The following is a 23,669-nucleotide window of genomic DNA, read 5'->3' on the forward strand; positions in this document are numbered from 1 at the left end:
CCCATCATTGAACTAACGCATCAGGTCATTAATTTTGCTATTTCAATGAAAATATTACAAGGCAGAAACAAAAGCAAACTTAAAAATTGTGCATGGTGACTTGTAAGGGTTAATGAGCTGGTTCGACATTAACAGGCAACCAATCTCTCTCTATATATATTTATACCTGTAAGACATATACGCTTGAGAAGGTTACCACCTGAAAAGTGATCAGGGAATGTCTTTAGGTTGGAAAATCAAGATGTAAACATCATTTATTTCCTGTTGCAGTCTAACCCAAAGTGGAGAGCTCTCTTGAGATTACCCACATGAGCTAGTTTTTCAATTGCCTGTTAAGAGCAAACACTCTGCAATCAGATGACTTCTCGTCACAGTACCTGCTGCAGAATTATAGGCCCAGGATGTCAAAGAATGCGTTGAAAGATAACGAAGAACAATCAATCGATCAACACGTCGAAACCTGGAATGAATTACATCATGGCAAGTTGTGTGAAAAAGCACAGACTGGGCCATTTATGCAGAATGAGAAATGTGGTTGGTCCATTTATTGATAAATCTGTAGGGGAAGATAACATTTTCAATAAAAAGTGGTTAGTAGCAAACTGTTCTAAATCACGGACCTGTTCCAGAATCTGTAACTCTCCCTTCAGATTTTCCAGTCTCTCTAGCAGCTCTCCCTCTTTGTGCACTTGGTGATTTTCTGCATGCAGTGCTATGTAAAGCTTCTGAACCAGGTTCTTTACATCATCCATTTCTACCGAGTGCTCGCTGCTTACATAGTCTGAGACAGCGGAAGGAAAACATAGAACACAGAATTAACACAGAACTTAGACCCTGAAAAACCACTCAGCAATGTGTAATGTATAATTCAGGAAGCTATTAATGGTCATAAATTGTAAAACATATCAAAAAACTTGGGAAATGTAGGGAGATTTGGCTATGGAGGGCAGTTCTTTATATATCGGTTAAGGGGTAAGTGATGGCCAGGCCACCCCTATCTTTCTTTGAATAATGCTGCTGCATATTTTACATCCAATTGAAAGGGTAGATATAGCACTTCAGTTTGTCTCGTTCATAGGGGTGGCATTGTGGCACAGTGGTTAGCAGTACTGCCTCACAGAGCCAAGGACCCAGGTTCAATTCCGGTCTTGGGTGATACATTCTCCCCGTGTTTGTGCGAGTTCCCTCCAGGTGCCTCTCACACTCCAAAGATGTGCAGGTTAGGTTGATTGGCCATGCTAAATTGCCCCTTTGTGTCAGGGGGTGCAGCAGGGTAAATACATAAGGGGATAGGGCCTGGATGGAATTGTTATTGGTGCAGGCTCGATAGGCCGAATGGGATTCTATGATAAGGCAGTGTTTCCAACAGTGCAGCTCTCACTAGTATTGCCCGGAGGTGTCAGTCTAGTTTAAGTGATGGAGTTTCTGGAGTGGGGCTTAAACCCACAGTTTTCTGATAGAGGCGAGAATGCTTTATCACTAAGCCACGCTGATATCAATCTCTCTCTCACAAAGGAAACCCCGAGGTAAGTGCCAACAATGACTTATCCTGGTCTATATGTCAAAGAGTTGTTTTAAATTGAGTAATGGAAATATAATGGATTATGCCACCTGCAGAAGTTGCTTTGTGTATTTATGAGACTCGAATGTGGGAAATGTTGGCATCACCAAGTCTCAGTTTGTCCTACCCCCTACTGTTGAAAGCACTTTTCAAAGTGTTCAAAAGAAACGAAGTTAAAATCATTAAATCACATTTTTATTATAAACAGAAACACAAGCCGTGTCCCCAAACAGTGACTGATAATTGTATACAACATGTGGCATGATTTAAATACATAAAAAGAGTTCTACTGCCATTAATTAAAATTATAAACTGTAATGTTCCTTACTGAAGTATAGTGCCCAACTGTTATTTGCATGAATTGCTTCCACAGTGGGTGATATTCAGATGTTTAAAATGAAGGATAGAACAGTAATTGTTTTCCAATACTATATTGTTTGATATCAGTCTAATCCCCCTGACACCAAGGTAACCTGATTGATCTTAGAGATTTTCTACTTATTCTTTAGGTCTGAACAACTCTGTGCAGCAACCATTTCACTCACTGTCAGGAATTTGTGGCGGTTAATAAAGGATCCTGCAATCTACCAGAACACATTAATCTTTTCAAATTCAATTGGGGTAGCGTATAGAGTGTTTCAAATTCATTTATGGGAAGTGGGCGTCTCTGGCTAGGCCAGCATTTATTGCCCATCCCTAGTTGCCCTTCAGAAGGCAGTGGCGAGCTTCTTGAACCGTTGCAGTCCCTGAGGTGTCAGTACACCCACAGTGCTGATAGGAAGACACTTCCAGGATTTTGACCCAGCGACAGTGAAGTCACCATGGTGAGTAACTTGGAGAACTTCCAGGTAGTTCCATGCCACTGACCATTGAGGAGGTGGCAGTGAGCCGCTTTCTTGAACTGTTGCGGTCCATGTGGTATAGGTACACCCACTGTGCTGTTAGGAAGGAGGTTCTAGGCCTTTGAGCCAGTGACAATTCCAAATCAACATGATTTGGAAGGGATCTTGCGGACTGTTTTGTCCAGATAGTGTAGAGTTTCTTCAGTGCTTTGGGAACTGCACTCATCTAGATGTGGATAGGACTCCATCACACTCCTGGGTTATGCCTTGTAAATGGTGGACGGTTTTCAGGGATTTATAAGGTGAGTGTGTCTGGAGAATTCTCAGTCTTTGACCTACTCTGGCAGTCTCAATATTTAAATGGCTGGTCAATGGAATGTTGATGGTGGAGGATTCAGTGATGGTCATGCTATTAGGTATCCAGGGGAGATGGCCAATGTCTATCACTGGTGTGGCACAAATGTCTTGTCGTACACAAATTTGTAAAGCAGACTGATTTAGTAATTGCCTGGAACTGAACACTGGCTCCTTGATGCTACACTCAGCCAAATGCAGTGGAGGGCAGTCACTCTCACCTCTTGTATTCAGCTCTTTTGTCCATGTTTGGGCAGTACGGTGGCACAGTGGTTAACACTGCTGCCCCACAGCGCCAGGGACCTGGGTTCAAATCTGGTCTTGGGTGACTGTCTGTGTGGCATTTGCACATTCTCCCCGTGTCTGCATGGGTTTCCTCTGGGTGCATCAGTTTCCTCCCAGTCCTAAGATGTGCAGGTTAGGTGGATTGGCCAAGCTAAATTGCCCCTTAGTGCCAGGGGGATTAGCAGGGTAAATACGTGGGGTTGCGGGGATAGGGCCTGGGTGGAATTGTTATCAGTGCAGCCTCGATGGGCTGAATGGCCTCCTTCTGCACTGTAGGGATTCTATGATTAATTAATTTCTGTGGACCAGGGCTGTAATGAGATCTGGAGCTAAAAGAGGGAGAGGTTAAGCAATTAAGGGATTTGAACTCAAGGGATGAGAATTTTAAAATGAAACAACAGCTTCCACTTTAATATGCAGCCTTGTCAACAAATTTAGTTTGAAAATGGGTCTCTCTAAATCAAGGTTGAAAAGTCATCGAACACAGAAATTACAGAAAGCTGGCACCATGCGTCCATGTTCAATAAAAACAATTTTAGAGACACTGCCAACAATCTATCTACTTGGAAACTCTTAGGGCATTATTTGTGCTGTAGCTGAATTTAAATAGCCAGAATGCATATACTGATTGTCAAGTTTATACCATTATCACTCAGCAGCACTGATGCATTCCAAGTCAATCTGTTAAAATAAATACATGTCCACACTTGCTGTCAACCCCACATACATAAGCAGAAAACCACAATTTGTTTCCACTAAAATCGCACTCGGCCGTTGGGTAATATAAAGATAATGCAGCAGCCAGCTAAGTAATATAAAGAGCTGGAACATGCCCCGGCATGGTCAGAATTGATTATAAAACAAATTCAAGCTCTTGAAAACATACAAACTGAATTGAAATATATTTTTTAGATCCATCTTAGGACTGATCTGGCCAGTTTGCCAAAACCACCAGGAGTAAAGGACAATTTATCTCACACTCACATGTACAAGTTGAGGGAGTGAATGTAGGATGAATAGATAACGGAGACAAAATAATAATTCAAACCTTGGCCTCCGAGAAAAGTGCACAGCTGGCTTTCGAACATTATCCTAACACCTACAATTCAGCTACAAGCATGTTCCCCTTGCGCCTTCGTGGGTTTCCTCCGGGTGCTCCGGTTTCCTCCCACAGTCCAAAGATGTGCGGGTTAGGTGGATTGGCCATGGCAAATACATGCAGTTACGGGGATAGGGCCTGGGTGGGATGTTCTTTTGGAGAGTTGGTGCAGTTCGATGGGCCAAAAGGCCTCTTTCTGCACTGTCTATAATTCTACAATAAGCATTATGATGGCACTTCTGTTTTAGAGAAAGTCTATTTTCTTCTGTCAGTCAGTTGGCCTTTAAAAAGTCCAAAGTGAAACTAAGATTGTTCTAGCAATTTGTCCTTAAACTTCTGAGAGTGGCTCATGTGACCTAGGTTACTCTGGAGCTGTAGCAAAGATTAAATAGTCAGTTAACTGGATATCAGATAACAACTAGTTTCAGAAGCCCGAAGAGACAGATAGTTTGGGGTAGAACAGAATCTGCAGTTGAGGGGAAGAAGAAAACATCTTGTTCAAGAAGCTGCGTGGAATATAGTTAAAAAGGACAAAACATTGAAGACAGGGATTGCGGCCGGAGTTGTGGTTGGACAAGGTCACTGCCACAGCTCGCCTTCCCAGAGCCAAATAAACCATTTGAGGGGATTTATTTGGCTCTGAAAGGGGTCACAGGAAGATTCTGTGCCACCAAGACGATTGAGAACGCAGCTTAGGAGGTTCTGCAAGGGTGTGTTGTTAACCAAATCCAAAAACTTGAGAGAAGGCAGCTGCGGGTAAAAGCCACCGAGGGCCTAATCCATTGATTGGGAAGTGAAAGATCTTGTGTACCAAAGATCCTGTGTTTCAGTTTGGAAAGATGGGGAGGTTATACACAATGCCACATGTGTGCGTGAAGTGATGCGAGTGCTTGTAACTGTGCCAGGTGTGTCTTGGTTGTATTATTTAAAGCGAAATTTATCTTTTTATTTGAAATAACATTCACCTGTTAATTAATGCTTGAATTACGTTGATTTGTTACAGTTAAAGTTTTAAAAAATAAATTTTATTCAGCAGTTTTCTTGCTGCTGCAGTCATGTTGGGGGTGCGGGGGTGGGGGTGCGGGGGTGGGGGTGGGGAAATTCCTTTCTCTTAAAAGGTTACCAGGTTGTACAGGGATTATGAACAGTATTCAGACCTTTCCAGCGTTTTATTTATTATTAGTGTCACAAGTAAGGCTTATATTAACACTGCAATGAAGTTACTGTGAAAATCCCCGAACCACCACATTCTGACGCTTGTTCAGGTACACAGAGGAAGAATTTAGCATGGCCAATCAACCTAACCAGCAACCTAACCAAAGGACTGTGGGAGGAAACAGCAGCACTCGGAGGGAACCCACGCAGACATGGGGAGCATGTGCAGACTCCACACAGACAGTGACCCACGCCGGGAATTGAACCGTGGTCCCTGCCGCTGTGATGCAGCAGTGCTAACCACTGTGCCACTGTGCTGCCCTCGTTTCACCAGACAGAACGTGAAGAGTGAGAACCATATATAAATACCATAGATGATCTAAGGTGCATCTTATGAACCCAAATCAATTTTTTCATAAGATCAAGTAGGATTCATAAAGTAGGGTTCAAATAAGCTTTGGTTCAATTATGAATGGAATTGGCATTTAATATAACAGTGTGAAATAATCTTAAAATTGGGGCTATGCGTTTTAAGGAGTGAAGGAAGCCCGATTCAGACAAAGGGTGGTTGGGAATCTGAAACACTCCCCCAAAAGCTTGTGGATATTGGATCAATCAAAATTTTCAAGGCTTAGATTGGTAAAATGTTATTAGGATCGAGCAGTGTGGAATAAAGATGGGTAAGCTGAATTAAGGCATAGATCATCCCTGCGCAGAATACCTGACAACAGGGAAACATTTTTTGTTCCAAGTAGTATTTACGTTAAGAGCTTTTCAGTTTATTATGGAGTGAGGATGTAGGCAGATAATTGTTATCTAACTTTCATGACTAAGATACTTCCAGAAACACACTTTTGATTTTGACAGAAATGTTTTTTTCAAATGTTGAGGCTTGCAAAGATTTTCAAACATCATTAAAAAGGGAACAATTATCTTGCTCAGAGTGCAGTCAGGAAATCTTTCTTACCTCTTGTCGGGGGCTTTACAAAGTACTTTGTTTCATTAATAACCAGTTCAAAGTTCTTTGTTAATAAAATGGTGATTGGTGTTGTGGATGAAACTCTAGTGCCATCTGCAGGCAAACAAAACATTGATTACAGAGGGAGAGATATAGCCGCTAATTATTTTTAAACAGCCTGAAGTCTCTCTTGCTCATCTCTCTCAGAGCTGGCAAAGACAGATGCTCAAATAAATGTATCTGAAACGTGCGTACAACCACAGTAAAAGAGGAGGTTTGACTCTTCTGTTCAAGTCTAAGTTAGTCCCAGCCCCTGGTTACACTGTGACCTGTAGAAAATATTTTCAACTTCAGCAGCTAAGTAGCATTTTCACCATTCCAAATTCTCGCACTGTATTTACACATAATAAAACCAAAACATCCTCCTTTCTACATATTAACCCACATTTGTTTCTGATGAAGATCAGAATGCAATGGGCGATTAGAAGTTTATTAGACAAATATGGATCACAAATGACAAAATGGAGTCAAGGATCAGTTTTGTACCAACCCAAACCAGACTACTTATAATGAGCGTGTAAATGTGAGAGAATTTATTATTTGTGTGAATGTTATTGATTGCATGTTTATACGTTGTGCCATTTTTGTGCGGAGTAGTATTTATGATAGCACAGTGGTGGTCAACCTGAGGCCCGGGGGCCACTTGCAGCCCAACAGGGTTCTGAATGCATCCCACGAGACAGTTTGTTGACCAAAGAACAAAGAACAATACAGCACAGGAACAGGCCCTTCGACCCTCCAAGCCCGCGCCGCTCCCTGGTCCAAACTAGACCATTCTTTTGTATCCCTCCATTCCCACTCCGTTCATGTGGCTATCTAGATAAATCTTAAACGTTCCCAGTGTGTCCGCCTCCACCACCTTGCCCGGCAGCGCATTCCAGGTCCCCACCACCCTTTGTGTAAAATACGTCCTTCTGATATCCGTGTTAAACCTCCCCCCCCCTCACCTTGAACCTATGACCCCTCGTGAACGTCACCACCAATCTGGGAAAAGCTTCCCACCGTTCACGCTATCTATGCCTTTCATAGCCCATGCGCAAGGTTGGCCCATTCCGCTAGTTTCCATCCACGTGGTTTATTTTCTATCGGTATGACTGAAGTGACACGCACATAAAACAAGGACACATGAAGTGAGGTGCATGCGGATTCCACACAACATTGACCACTCCCTCTGTGTCCAAACAAAGTGTAAACGTTTATTTTGTTCTTACCTTGTGAAGCTTTTTATGGATGATTAAGCATTTTTTATAACTTGTGAAATATTTGGCGTATATTAAATGTATTCAACCTCACTCATGGTTAGTGAACAAACTAGACTTCAATATTGCAGCTCACGGAGATGAAGGAGGGTCATTTATGTGGCCCACTAACTAGCCAAGGTTGCCCATCTCTGTGTTAGAGGATGCATTACAGTTACTTTGTAATTGAAATAAAGGTTGAATTATCTCAATGTGCTGATAACAAAACTGCACAAATTCATTCAGTGCACTGAAAACACAATTCAGCTTTCAAACCAACGCAAGTTCTATTTTCTGAACACCAGATGGTTTTATTCTGGGACTAACAGCAGAGATGCTAAATCAATCAATACAACAGCCAACCATTAGCTTCACTTGTGAATTCCCATAATTTTCAACTAAATGGCTCTCACAGGCTTGCATTCATCTCCCATTACCAAATCCCGTTCTTCAACTGAGTTTCTGCAAGCTCCCGGGTCCATATCTCCACAGTGCAATCATCAAGGCAACAGCTGAATCATGTCCCACTAGCCCAATTAGTGCTGGGGCTTTATGGCACTGAATCCTGCTCAGGGAAGCATAAATCAAAGAAAAAGCTTATTACTTTTTGTTTGGTTCGAGGGATGTGATGTCACTGGCTAAGCCAGCCTTTATTGCCCACCTCTGATTCAGCTGCCTTCTTGAACCGATGTTGTCTTTGTGGTGCAGGTACATCCACAGTGCTGTTAGGAAGGGAGTTCCAGGAGTTTGACCCAGCAACAGTGAAATATCTCTATATCATAGAAACATAGATACTAGAAGCAGGAGTCCATTCAGCCCTTTGAGCCTGCTCTGCCAATCATTATAATCATGGCTGATCATCCAACTCAAAAGCCTGATCCAGCCTTTCCCCCATAACCTTTGATCCCCTTCACCCCAAGAGCCAGGTCTAACTCCTCCTTGAAAATATTCAATGTTTTGGCCTCAACTGCTTTCTGTGGTAGTGAATTCCACAGGCTCACCACTCTTCAGGTGAAAAAATGTTTCCTCATCTCAGTCCTAAAGGTTTATCCCATATCCTCAGACTGTGACCCCCTGGTTCTGGACACCCCCACCATTGGGGAGCATCCTTCCTGAATCTAGCCTGTCTAGTCCTGTTAGAATTTTATAAGTTTCTATGAGATTCCCCCCTCATTCTTCTAAACTCCAGTCAATATAATCCTAACCGACTCAATCTCTCCTCATAGGTAGTCCTGCCATCCCAGGAAGCAGTCTGGAAAACTGCTCTGCATTCCATAGAGAGCAAGAACATCCTTCCTTGGATAAGGAGACCAAAACTGCACACAATATTCCAGGTGTGGACCACCAGGCCCTTTATAATTGCAGCAAAATATCCCTGCTCCTGTATATGAATCCTCTCGCTATGAAGTCCAACATATCATTTGCTTTCTTTACTGCCTGCTGCACCTGCATGCTTACCTTCAATGACTGGTTTACAAGGACACCCAGGTCTCGTTGCACATTCCACTTAATTTATAGCAATTCAGATAATAGCCTGTCTTCTGTTTTTGCTACTAAGTGCATAACCTCACATTTATTCACATTATATTGCATCTGCCATGCAGTTGCCTACTCACTCAGCTTGTCCAAATCACACTGAAGGATCTCTGCATCCTCCTCACAGCTCCCCCGCCCACTCAGCTTTACGTGATCCATAAATTTGGAGATATTACATTTACTTCCCTCACTGAAATCATTAACATATATAGTGAATAGCTGGGGTCCCAGCACGGATCCCTGCTGTACCCCACTAGTCACTGCCTGTCCTTTGCAAAAAGACCCGTTTATTCCCACTTTTCATTTCTGCCAACCAGTTTTCTATCCATCTCAACAGACTATCCCCAATCCTACATGTTTTAATTTTGCACACTAATCTCATGTGAAGGACTTTGTCAAAGGCGTTCTGAAAGTCCAAATAAACCACATCCACTGATAAACATATGGATGATATTGGAATAGTGTAGGTTAGATGGGCTTTAGATTGGTTTCACTGGTCGGCGCAACATCGAGGGCCGAAGGGCCTGTACTGCGCTGTAATGTTCTATCTATCACTGACTCCCCCTCATCAACTCAACTAGTTACATCCTCATGACGGTATGTGACTTGGAGGGGAACTTGCAGCTGATGATGTTCCCAAACATCTGCTGCCCTTGTCCTTCTAGTTGGTAGAGATCGCAGGTTTTGAAGTTGTTGCCTTGGTGAGTTGCAGCAGTGCCCCTGTAGATGGTACATATTGCTGCCACTGAACATCGCGGTGGAGGGAGTGAATGTTTAGCTGCTGGATGGGGTGCTGATCAAACAGGCTGTTTTGTCCTGGACATTGTAGAGCTTCTTGAGTGTTGTTGAAGCTGCGCACATCCAGGCAAGTGGGGAGTATTTCAACACACTCCTGATTTGTGCCTTGTAGATGGTGGACGGACTGGGAGTCAAGAAGTGAGGTACTTGCCGCTGACCTGCTCTTGTAGCCACAGCTTTTATATCGCTGGTCCAGTTGAGTTTCTGGTCAGTGGTAACCCCCAGGTTATTGCTACTGAGGATTGTGTGATGGTAATTCCATTGAATGTCAAGGGGCGATGAATATATTCTCTCTTGTTGGAGATGGTCATTGCCCAGAACTTGTGGGGTGCAAAATGTTACTTTTTGTAGCGCAAGAAGTCTAACTTCACAGTGTCAAAGTTATTGTACTAGTGTGTTTTCATGCCCAGTACAGTACATGAAGATACTACAAATTTTATAGCTGCATTTTAATGTGGACACAGCAGTATTTAAGGCGGCTGATAACATATCAGATCACTTTGTCAATTTTGGTTCCAGATAGACTTGAAACTCAATCAAATATAGAATTAAAATATGGACAATCACAGTCACTTGTGAAATTCACAAGTCCCTTTGTTAAGGATGAACTGTCAACAGAACAAGACTACTGCTATCAGCTGACTCGCCTTTCTACTTCATCCTGGTTTCATTTAACCATTGAAACACAATGTCTTTTCTGAAAGGAATTCAAAAGCACAATTTAAATTGACTGGAGTCATCCAATTACAGAAACCATGGCAACATGCAAAAAAAACCGCCAAAAAAACAGGATGTAAAAAAAGCAACCCTTTTTTTTTGGAAGAAAGACTTTTAACTTGTAACTGATCACATGATTAAAGCAACTGTGTTTATTACCTGTTCTCAAAATAAAACAGCAGAAACACCTTGATAGATACCATCTGAAAAGCAGCAAGACAGCTACACAGCCAAGGTACAACAACTAAACTTTGAAAGTGAAGGGATTGTCCCAAAACCTGTTCCATCTTCAATTTCATCTGGCAATTCAAATAGAAGAATCTGTGTAGCTAACTGAGAAATTATCTGCTTTACAAGATCTTCATTCCAACTAAATTCAGCTACAAAACTATACACTTGCAATGGAAGAGACCAAATCATTCCAAGTTGTTTCTTTTCTCTTTATGTCCGTGTGTGTGTTTTAAGTTTATTTAATTAATGTCACAAGTAGGCTTACATTAACATTGCAATGAAGTTACTGTGAAAATCCCCTAGTCGCCACACTCCGACACCTGCTCAGGTACACCGACGGAGAATTTAGCATGGCCAATGCATCTAACCAGCACGTCCTTTCGGACTGTGGGAGGAAACCCACGCAGACACGGGGAGAACGTGCAGACTCTGCACAGACAGTGACCCCCAGCGGGGAAACCGAACCCGGGTCCCTGACACTGTGAGACAGCAGGGCTAACCACTGTGCCACCATGCCACCCCATGTGTGTCTGTGTGTGTATGTGTCTGTGGGTATGTCTGTGACTGTGTGTATGTATGTCTGTGACTGTGTGTATGTATGTCTGTGACTGTGTATGTATGTCTGTGACTGTGTATGTATGTCTGTGACTGTGTGTCTGTGTGCCTGAGTGCGTGAGTGCATGTGACTGTGTGTGCGTGAGATAGTGTACAATGTTGTGTTTGAAACTTCTAAGCATCGTGTGTGTATTAATAAATAATCATCTTTATCTTTAAATTCACAAAAGCTGGAAATAATTTTAAATGGGACAAACCATTCCAAGGATAAGAAAACACACACTAACTTCACACACAAAAATACAAACACATGAACTCTGTCCGTGACAGTGTAATGAACAGTTTCAAATGCACTGAATAACAATCACCTTCTGAAAAGATTGCAGCAGTGCTGATGCCTCGATCCTCATTCTTCAAGTCCTTAAGAAGGTCTCCAACATTCATCAACAATGGCTTCACCAGAAACTGGCAACGCTCTCTTCTGGAGGGGAGTGTGATGGAGAGTACTGGAAAACCATGCTTGTATTCAACAGTTACCTCTGGAAGATAATGACAAAATTCAATCAGGAAAACTACTTTAACTACCATTAAGCAGATAATGAAACAAGCTTTTCTAGTGCACCATACGTGCCACAAGTGAACGGATCAGCTTTGTAAACTCCCCCCTGAAATCTAGTCAATATTTCACGAGAAGCATCAGCTCTGTCCCTCTCTGGAATGGGAAGTTGTCAGGGTAAATTAATCAGATTGAACATCTATGACTCTATGTGAACAACTGATTGGATGGTGGGACCTGACGCCTTCTAAAAGCAAGCGGTTGTTTTGGTAAATCTGTGCTTAATTGCACTGATTGTTTCTCAAAGCCCAGGTTACGGCGACTGTTAGCTGTTTCAGCTTTGATCTCTTTTCAAAATTGGCTCATTTAACCCTGTCAGTGGAGCTTACAGCGGCAATCAGAGGACAGCTTGGGAATCTGAGCATACCCCTATTCATGATGTGGAGATGCCGGCGTTGGACTGGGGTAAACACAGTAAGAAGTTTAACAACACCAGGTTAAAGTCCAACAGGTTTATTTGGTAGCAAAAGCCACACAAGCTTTCGAGGCTCTGAGCCCCTTCTTCAGGTGAGTGGGAATTCTGTTCACAAACAGAACTTATAAGACACAGACTCAATTTACATGAATAATGGTTGGAATGCGAATACTTACAACTAATCCAGTCTTTAAGAAACAAAACAATGGGAGTGGAGAGAGCATCAAGACAGGCTAAAAAGATGTGTATTGTCTCCAGACAAGACAGCCAGTGAAACTCTGCAGGTCCACGCAACTGTGGGAGTTACAAATAGTGTGACATAAATTCTGATTCTAGGATCGCATGATAAAGACTCAGGAGGAAAAAAGCAGAAATATTTATGTGAAATAGTGTGACATAAACCCAATATCCCGGTTGAGGCCGTCCTTGTGTGTGCGGAACCTGGCTATCAGTTTCTGCTCCGCGACTCTGCGCTGTCGTGTGTCGCGAAGGCCGCCTTGGAGAACGCTTACCCGAATATCAGAGGCCGAATGCCCGTGACCGCTGAAGTGCTCCCCAACAGGAAGAGAACAGTCTTGCCTGGTGATTGTCGAGCGGTGTTCATTCATCCGTTGTCGCAGCGTCTGCATAGTTTCCCCAATGTACCATGCCTCGGGACATCCTTTCTTGCAGCGTATCAGGTAGACAACGTTGGCCGAGTTGCAAGAGTATGTACCGTGTACCTGGTGGATGGTGTTCTCACGTGAGATGATGGCATCTGTGTCGATGATCCGGCACGTCTTGCAGAGGTTGCTGTGGCAGGGTTGTGTGGTGTCTTGGTCACTGTTCTCCTGAAGGCTGGGTAGTTTGCTGCGGACAATGGTCTGTTTGAGGTTGTGCGGTTGTTTGAAGGCAAGAAGTGGGGGTGTGGGGATGGCCTTGGCGAGATGTTCGTCTTCATCAATGACATGTTGAAGGCTCCGGAGGAGATGCCGTAGCTTCTCCGCTCCGGGGAAGTACTGGACAACGAAGGGTACTCTGTCCACTGTGTCCCGTGTTTGTCTTCTGAGGAGGTCTGCTTTTTTCCTCCTGAGTCTTTATCATGCGATCCTAGAATCAGAATTTATGTCACACTATTTGTAACTCCCACAGTTGCGTGGACCTGCAGAGTTTCACTGGCTGTCTTGTCTGGAGACAATACACATCTTTTTAGCCTGTCTTGATGCTCTCTCCACTCCCATTGTTTTGTTTCTTAAAGACTGGATTAGTTGTAAGTATTCGCATTCCAACCATTATTCATGTAAATTGAGTCTGTGTCTTATAAGTTCTGTTTGTGAACAGAATTCCCACTCACCTGAAGAAGGGGCTCAGAGCCTCGAAAGCTTGTGTGGCTTTTGCTACCAAATACCCCTATTGCCAGTATAAACTGGTGTCCAATCACCACTCTGTGGTCGAGGACATGAAACATCCACAGTTCAAACAGCACTGAAAAGAACAAAGGATCTGATGGAGGTATTTCTTTTCATACCAACCAAATAAACAAACTCAAATTAACTTAGAGTAAACCTATAAACCCATGGGAAAGCAACCAGGCTGAAAACTTTCCACATACAAAATGATTTACATTTATAACACTTACACCTCCATTATTTCAAACACTTGGTAGACAACTCTGTCAGCTTTGGCACTAGCCTTGAAGAGGTCAAATTGACATTAAGGTCTTATACAATCAGTATCCTATAATGATTACAACGCAGAAGAAGGAGGCCATTCAACCCCAAGTGTTCATGCTGGCTCTCAGCAAGAGCAAGTCAGCTTTTCCACTCTTCTGCTCTTTCTGGTAGTCCTGTAAATGTTTTCTCTTCAGATAACTATCCAACTGCCTCTGCAAAGGGAACAGACCTGGCACTAACTCCAACATTAACCAGAGAGATTTGTCGAGACTGCTCGCAGGGAAGACATGTTTTTATTGAAGCTGGGAAGTTTATGTGCTGGTTGGCTACATGAGAGTCGTGAATTGGGAACAGGCAGCTCCAAACGCTTGCTAAGGCCAGTATTAAATAACTTCTGTGACCCAATCCTTTAACCAGCAAAAGATTCTGAAATACTTGGTATTTATTCCAAAACAACTTCAATGTGCTGTTCTACGCCGTTCTCCCATTGTTGTGGATAGTGGAAGGGTATAGATGCATATATCCCTCGATTTACTCTCGGTCAGGCATCAAGCTTAGTGCAAATCTGATCATTTCTAATGCTTATGTTATCAGAGTGCAATTTTCTTTGAAAAGTTTTATCGACACCAATTTGGTGACTGTCGCTAAACATTTGCAACGTTTCTAGAATTAATTCCAGCTGGGGATACGACACTTCTTGACTGGTTAAGGGGGAAAACATTTCCTATATTGCAGAGGGGAACGTGCAGGTTTATAACACTTCCACATCCCTCAGAAGACCCAAAGTATTTTACAGACAATGAATCCAGTTTCAATTAGAAACTGGGACTCATATTCTTCCAGCCTTTGATATTCAAAGTGTGTGCGTTTAGTAGCTCATATATTTAATTGTCTTAGAGTGTTTTAGACCTAGTCGTGTGCATTTGTCTTTTCTTTAGTTTAATAAATAATAAAATAAATTATCAAAATTAAAATAAATAAAGCAACTGTTGCACAATGACTGGGCTGGTTATTCTCACTGGGGGTTTCACGTTAACGCCTCACACCATTCCAAAACAAAATTAGACACCATCACAAACCAGTGTTTCAAGTTGCGACACCCTTGCAGACAACATTTGCATGGTTCGTGACATCACAAAGAGATCGCCAGTTATCAACCTCAACGTCAGTAATTTCCACAGCAACTTCAAGAGCTAGATTCATTAACTCCATAGGAATCCTTATTACTCAAAGACAACCAAATACAGTTTCTGCCTTCAGATTTCGGTCATAAGATGAATAGTGTCATAGAATCAAAGTATTGTGAATCTTAAAAACAGGGGTGGAAATTAAAAAGCACAAGCAGTGCTTCTGGGTTTACACCCCAACTTTTCCAAAATATTAAAATCATGCTTGTATTCAACAGTTACCTCTGGAAGAAAATGACAAAATTCAATCAGGAAAACTACTTTAACTACCATTAAGCAGATAATGAAACAAGCTTTTCTAGTGCACCATACGTGCCACAAGTGAACGGATCAGCTTTGTAAACTCCCCACTAGAATACACCAGATCTGTAATACAATCCCCACCACTTATACCACTCAAGCACATCACAGGCAGCTGCCTACATTGGGTGAATGACATTAAGCATTACCATTAAAATCATAAAGGCACATCAAGAGCACTAGCTATTTCGAGTAGCTGTAACCAGCTCCTCCAACGTTGCCATGGTTAATAACGTTTGCAGCTATGAACACAGTGTTAATGATAAAACATCTAGATCATAAAGTGAATAAGCAATAGGAAGCAATGATAAATAGAAGTCTCTATTTGCAAATCAGAGTATTGGAGTTTTACAAGGTTTTGTCTGATTTGCATCCCCCTTTGTGTACACTGTACATGTAGGATATGGAAATGAACATGGTCAGTAAATAGAAGGTGGCAACACCAGGCTGTGCACTCAAGCATCTAGTGCAGGAAAGGTAGAAATATCTTCAAATCTACTTGAATATTTATGTAAATGTACCAAAGATTGACAAACAGAATATAAAGTGGAAGCATATCTGGTAATGCAGATTAGTAAGAAGTCTCACAACACCAGGTTAAAGTCCAACAGGTTTATTTGGTAGCAAAAGCCTTAAACCTGTTGGACTTTAACCTGGTGTTGTGAGACTTCGTACTGTGTTTACCCCAGTCCAACGCCGGCATCTCCACATCAATACAGATTAGTATCAGGAACAAGGGCTGTGCATGTAAGCCCTGTAAGAAGTCTAACAATACCAGGTTAAGTCCAACAGGTTTATTTGGTAGCAAAAGCCACTAGCTTTCGGAACAGGCTGTCCCTTCGTCAGGTGGGTGGGAGTTCTGATCACAAACAGGCCACAAAGACGCAAACTCAATTTACATAAGCCCTGACCAGTGAAAAAGATGTTAATTTTTGACTGACAGTAACAGCTTCTAACAAAAAGTGTATTGAGTTTTATGATGGATCTCTGCAGCATTCAGTTACATATCCAAAGGTGTCACTTTAATTACTTATGTGACAGCATTGGGAATACTGTCTCCAGTTCAACTCAGCTCATTGTCCAAAAATAGTGGATACATTAGCATACAGAACAAAATGGCTCTGCTGCTGACTCCAGGAAGCCTCACAAATTTGATAGAATTTTTTGAGGAGGTAACTAAGTGTGTTGATGAAGGTAGGGCAGTTGATGTCATATACATGGATTTTAGTAAGGCGTTTGATAAGGTCCCCCATGGTCGGCTTATGATGAAAGTGAGGAGGTGTGGGATAGAGGGAAAGTTGGCCGATTGGATAGGTAACTGGCTGTCTGACCGAAGACAGAGGGTGGTGGTCGATGGAAAATTTTCGGATTGGAGGCAGGTTGCTAGCGGTGTGCCGCAGGGATCAGTGCTTGGTCCTCTGCTCTTTGTGATTTTTATTAATGACTTAGAGGAGGGGGCTGAAGGGTGGATCAGTAAATTTGCTGATGACACCAAGATTGGTGGAGTAGTGGATGAGGTGGAGGGCTGTTGTAGGCTGCAAAGAGACATAGATAGGATGCAAAGCTGGGCTGAAAAATGGCAAATGGAGTTTAACCCTGATAAATGTGAGGTGATTCATTTTGGTAGGACTAATTTAAATGTGGATTACAGGGTCAAAGGTAGGGTTCTGAAGACTGTGGAGGAACAGAGAGATCTTGGGGTCCATATCCACAGATCTCTAAAGGTTGCCAGTCAAGTGGATAGAGCTGTGAAGAAGGCCTATAGTGTGTTAGCTTTTATTAACAGGGGGTTGGAGTTTAAGAGCCGTGGGGTTATGCTGCAACTGTACAGGACCTTGGTGAGACCACATTTGGAATATTGTGTGCAGTTCTGGTCACCTCACTATAAGAAGGATGTGGAAGCGCTGGAAAGAGTGCAGAGGAGATTTACCAGGATGCTGCCTGGTTTGGAGGCTAGGTCATATGAGGAAAGGTTGAGGGAGCTAGGGCTGTTCTCTCTGGAGCGGAGGAGGCTGAGGGGAGACTTAATAGAGGTGTATAAAATGATGAAGGGGATAGATAGAGTGAACGTTCAAAGACTATTTCCTCGGGTGGATGGAGCTATTACAAGGGGGCATAACTATAGGGTTCGTGGTGGGAGATACAGGACGGATATCAGAGGTAGGTTCTTTACGCAGAGAGTGGTTGGGGTGTGGAATGGACTGCCTGCAGTGATAGTGGAGTCAGACACTTTAGAAACATTTAAGCGGTTATTGGATAGGCACATGGAGCACACCAGGATGATAGGGAGTGGGATAGCTTGATCTTGGTTTCAGATAAAGCTCGGCACAACATCGTGGGCCGAAGGGCCTGTTCTGTGCTGTACTGTTCTATGTTCTATTAAGTAACTTTGCAGAGGCAGGCTAAAAAAAAAAACTGAATTTCTAATGGGGCTGGAGAGGCAGGGGCGAGAGGAGCGGGTGGGTGGGCTGCAGAGGTGGGGGCGGCTTCAAGACTCCAAGATAGCTCGCCTACTGCAGAGATGTTGGAATCCTACTCCCAAGGTGGAATCGCCTACGGATCTAAAATCGTATCTTCTCATCCAACAGTACTGGGCAGGATCCAGTGAATCGTTAAAAAGATTCAGGGATTAATAGTCACATAACCCTATGACAGAATTTGCTTGGTCTCGCAGGTGCTTGCTGCCCTACTGTGAGCTCGCTTTAGATACATATAAATAAATACATACAAATGAAAAGATTGTCACGATGATATGACTTGTGCACGAATTATATCAATCTGAAATTTCATTGGCTGATCAAACACATAGTGAACTGTTTAAAAAGGATTTTTAAAAAGCAAGCAAAAGCACTGATTGAAAATGGCTGTCAAAAGTCATCAGACATCTGGTTTTGCAAGTTCCAGAAAGTTTCTGGAAAGTTCCAATGTGAATTACTATTCAGACATGCCATTCCTTCTAAGGAATTTCATTCACACTTGCTGATGTCAAAAACTGCTTCAAAGGATTTACTAAAACTCATATGTGTACTGCTATAAACCTACCTCTCATGTGGATTGTTACCAGAACAGTAGCTATATGGAAAGGTGTTTTTCCTATTTCATCTAAATGAGTAATGAATCATTCAGAAGCTAATGGCTGGGACGTTATGGACCATGGGGCAATGGTTCAGACATGAGCTAAGCAAATTCCTTCTTTAGTAATTATAGTGAGAGAGATCATGTGACCAGAGTAGCTTTTTTTATAAATTTCTTTAATACAAGATCTAACCTGCTAAAACATTAGTCTGCCAACGAAGCAGTAACAAGGTTCTTTCTCTTCACCAACAAGTCCAGGACCCTATCCCTTTACAGGTTAAAAATTCAGCACAGAGATGGTGAAGTTCCATCAAACTCAGATGCAAAAATAATTAGCTTCTGGAAGAGATAGATTGTGTTAAAAATAAAGTGTCTCTGGCAATTGCAATTTTACACGGGTTTCAATGCTGAAATCTCGAAACCACTGCGGTGATAAATCTGCCGCAGCCACGGATATCAGCAAAGGACTCAAACAGTGAACTCCCTTTTCTTAAACTTTGCATTGAACTTTAATTTGGCTAATTTGGTAACCACTTCCTGGTTATAGGTGTGTGTGTTTCGAAGGTCAGATGCAGGTTTAAATATTTTTCATATTTTTACCTGGGTAGTTTTCTTTAACCATTAAAATCTAACCCTTTTTTGTTCCAAACTCAAGAAAGCTCGCTAGAATAGTCTATTTTCAATCAGCACATAATAGTTAAGCACAGACAGCAAGTAAATAACTTAATCCTTGCTAAATTCACAAAAAACCCTATTACCTACAGCTCCCAAGTCTGATTGTATCATAGAATCATGTAATTCCTACAGTGCAGAAGAGGCCATTTGGCCCATCGAACCTGCATTGACTCCCTGACTGAGTATCTAACTCAGGCCCTCTCCCGCACCCTATCCCTGCAACCCTTAGATGGGTTAGCCATTTACCATGGCTAATCCATCTAACCTACACATCTTGGGGCAATTGAGCATGGCCAACCCACCTAACCTGCATGTCTTTGGAGTGTAGGGGAGTTATCTGTATTCCTCATCACATGATTGGAACAATATAAATGAACATACATCAATAAAAATGTGATACATATTTAAATATATTGGGGCATTCTAATAACAGGTTTCAGCATCTGGAGATGCATCATTATACCTTACAATTAGTGCAGTCCAGGGATGAATGAAATCAGCTACTCTGACTGGAGCAAAGGAAACATGTCCGAAGGAGTTGACACTAATTTTGTGCCACAGATCATGTCTGGTGACAATGGCTTAGGTGCTGGTGTGATCATGAAAAGGCGATAATTGGTCAATAATTGCATTGTGACTGGAAGAACCTCTTGAACTTTATTGGGTTTATGGTGTCAATTCTGATTCTGGATTCACTCACGTACAAAATCACCCAGCTCAGATGGGACTATGGACAGAACTCCAGGAAACCTCATTTATTTTTAACTTCATTTTCAAATGAAGTCAGAATTGATAATGCAGAAACCAGCCCAACCACAAAAATCCAATCTAAAATGAGCATCTGCCTGAGGTAAAATGTGTCCCAATGGGCGAGTTGTGAGAGGTGACCCCCAAAGCATTTTAAATATTTTGGGATCGTTATCAATGGTCTGCTTAAGGCAGGCTCCAATTTAATTTTCCCTTTCATGAACTACCGCAACTCTCTTTTCCCCAATTCTTCTCACAGTCTCCAATTCTTCAGATGTCCCAGGAGCATCCATTCTTTTCCATCCTTCTTGGTCATCCCTTTCTACTCATTTTCCAACACCGCTTTAAACACCCCAACCCCTCACCAAACTTGCTCAATCCCTAGGAACATGACTTCCGCTCCGGAAGTTTCATTTTATTTGTCTCCATGATGTGCAGGTTATGTGGATTGGTCATGCAAAATTGCCCCTTAGTGTCAGGGGAATCAGCAGGGTAAATATGTGGGGTCACATGGATAGGGCCTGGGTGGGATTGATGTTGGTGCAGGTTTGATGGGCCAAATGGCCTCTTTCTGCACTGTAGGGATTCTATGATTATTTTGCAGTTGGGCTCTTTGGGAGTTACGTGCGGGTTGTGTTCAGGGGCAGATAAATAAACACTGTTAGAAGAGATGTCAATAGCATTTTCAAACTGACTCGAGTTGGTACCTACTACACGCATCTACATTGCTAATAGTGCCTGTAAAGAGAAACTCAACACAAACATCCCTGGCGCAGAGATAGTAACAGCAAAACATATTTATTTGCACGGAGAGTTTTGCAACTCCTTTTGCTACTGTACTAAAAAATGTACAGAAGACAATTAGAATACAGTCATTAAAATTCATGAACAAGCACAAGAAATAATTAAAAAGGCTAACAAAATATTGGCTTTTTTATCTAGCGATTAAGAATATTGAGGGATGGAAGAACACACATAATGCTCCGCATTAAACCATGTTTGTTTGCTTTGTATCTTCATACACACTCTTTTCCCTTTTGAGAATACTGGAAAGTGTCTTAGTTTAACAGGCTGATTATCAACCTGTCTGAGTGACAGCATGATTGTCCATTCTGTGGCCAACCAGCCCTAGAACGGGACTAGAACCCAGAGTTTCTGGCTCAGAAGCGGATGCACTACCTTTTCTTTTTCATTCATTCAGGAAACGTGGGCTTCGCTGGCTGGGCCAGCATTAATTGCCCATCCCTTGTTGCCCTTGAGAAGGTGGTGATGAGCTGCCTTCTTGAACTGCTGCAGTCCATGTAGTGTAGGTACTCCGACAATGCTGTTAGGGAGGGAGTTCCAGGATTTTAACTCAGTGAAAGTGAAGGAACAGCAATATATTTCCAAGTCAGGATGCTGGGTACCTTGGAGGGGAACTTGCAGGTGGTGGTGTTCCCATGTTCTTCTCGATAGTAGTGCTTGTGGGTTTGGAAAGTTCTGTTTCAGGAACCATGGTGAGTTCCTGCAGTGCATCTTGTAGATGATACACACTGCGGCCATAGTTCGTCAATAGTGGAGGGAGTGAATGTTTGTGGATGTGGTGCTAATCAAGTAGGTTACTTTGTCTTGGATGGTGTTGAGTGTTGTTGGAGCTGCACTCATTCAGGCAAGTGGGGAATATTCCATCACACTCCTGATTTGTGCCTTGTAGATGGTGGACAGGCTTTGGGGAGTCAGGAGGTGAGTCTTCCCAACCTCTAACCTGCTGTTGTAGCTACAAAACCTCCACTATAACTGTGAGGAATACAGCTTCAGCTTACCAGAATGTTCCTGGACTCTATCAACCAGGGCGGCACGGTAGCACAGTGGTTAGCACTGCTGCTTCACAGCTCCAGGGACCTGGGTTCGATTCCCGGCTTGGGTCACTGTCTGTGTGGAGTTTGCACATTCTCCTCATGTCTGCGTGGGTTTCCTCCGGGTGCTCCGGTTTCCTCCCACAGTCCAAAGATGTGCGGGTTAGGTTGATTGGCCATGCTAAAAAAATTGTCCCTTAGTCTCCTGAGATGTGTAGGTTAGAGGGATTAGCGGGTAAATGTGTAGGGATATGGGGGTAGGGCCTGGGTGGGATTGTGGTCGGTGCAGACTCGATGGGCCGAATGGCCTCTTTCTGCACTGTAGGGTTTCTATGATTTCTAAAGCTTAAATTGAGTGGTGTTGTAGAAAGTAGGTTGGTATGTTCCTGTAATTTCAAAGGTGCAGGGGTGATAGGACTAGAAAGTAGACATATTAGTGCCTGATCTTTTGGGAGCAATATTAGGAAACATTTCATCAAGCAAAGGTCGGTGGAAGTTCGGAACTGTCTTCTGCAAACACAACTGATGCGAGATCCATTGTTAACTTTAAATTTGAAATTTATACATTGTTGTTATCCAAAGATATTCAGGGTTAAGGGCAAATGTGGTTAAGTCACAAATTAGTCATGATCTCATTGAATAGCAGGCAGAATAGGCTAAAGGGGAAAACTGAATTACTCAAGTTTCTAAGACTATATAAAGAAAAGTTTTTTGTTCTTATATCATGCCTTTTATGACCAAGGGACATCCCAAAGCATGATACAACCGATTAAGTACTAAGTGTGGTAATGTAGGAAATACAGCAGCCAATGGGAAGTCAGCGAGCTCCAACAAACAACAATCTGATAATGACAGGATATTACCGTGACATTGACTTGGGGGTAAATATTGGCCGGGACACTGGGGATAACTCCCTTGCTCTTCGACAAAATAGTGCCATGGAATCTTTTATGTACACACAAGGGGGCAGACAGGGCTTCAGCTTAACACCTTTTTGAATGTCGGCACCTCTGACGGTGCAGCACTCCCTCAGTACTGCAGTGGAGTGTCAGCCTGAATCTAAGCTTCTGACTCAGAGGCAAGGGCCTACTAACCGAGCCACAATTGACACCATTGAAAAGAATGTCGCCAAATCACTTGATGATTTACTTTGCCACCTTCACTTATTATACATCGAGATACAAACTCATTATTCAAGATATTACAGCATAAACCTACCATCAGATGATACCGAGGTGCTGTAAAAGGTTGTTCTACATTGTCTTAAATGAAAGAGCTGCTTCGGGCCATTTTTCTGTAAAACATAATAGAGACTGTGCATGAGACATTTTATAATTATACAAAAGACGAACACAAGCTCTCAGCTGCTAGGTTCAAAGTGGACTTTTTGTATAATTTATAATAGCAGATCAATTAGGATTTGCAACAGTGTGTGGAGGCGAGGCAGTGTAGTTGTCTTCTAGCACGCTGTACTATGCAGCGACACAGCACACATTCGCCCATACACCTAGTTCCCAATCTCACTAACTCTCTATCGAGGAGAGGTGTCAACAAGAGTCTGGGCCAGCAGTGTTTTCCAATGGAAAGAGAAAGGGGAAAATATAAATTCAGGACAACATTTTGAGAGCTGGGAGAACTAGCTCCTCCGACAGTAGAAGTTGGCAATCATTATTTTACCTAAAGAGCTTTAAACTAAATTGGCCACAATAAAAATATTGACAGCTGCAAGATAAAATTCGACAGTTCTAAAAAGTGCTTGGCAAATTAACAAGTGTCGC

General features: G+C 42.5%; 1 protein-coding gene across 1 annotated transcript in view; it reads right to left on the bottom strand.

The window, feature by feature from the left end:
* The window catches only part of LOC144493677 (calcium uniporter protein, mitochondrial-like), a 126,753-nt gene that overhangs the window by 6,794 nt on the left and 96,290 nt on the right, over positions 1–23,669 (bottom strand). The window contains exons 2-5 of the mRNA XM_078212981.1: positions 23,110–23,185; positions 11,758–11,928; positions 6,264–6,368; positions 621–781 (exon numbers count right to left, since the gene is read on the bottom strand). Of these exons, the coding sequence (XP_078069107.1) occupies positions 621–781; positions 6,264–6,368; positions 11,758–11,928; positions 23,110–23,185 (513 nt within the window). The remainder of the gene's footprint in view (positions 1–620; positions 782–6,263; positions 6,369–11,757; positions 11,929–23,109; positions 23,186–23,669) is intronic.

This window comes from Mustelus asterias, chromosome 1 (assembly GCF_964213995.1).
Source record: "Mustelus asterias chromosome 1, sMusAst1.hap1.1, whole genome shotgun sequence".
In the NCBI taxonomy this organism is placed as follows: domain Eukaryota; kingdom Metazoa; phylum Chordata; class Chondrichthyes; order Carcharhiniformes; family Triakidae; genus Mustelus; species Mustelus asterias.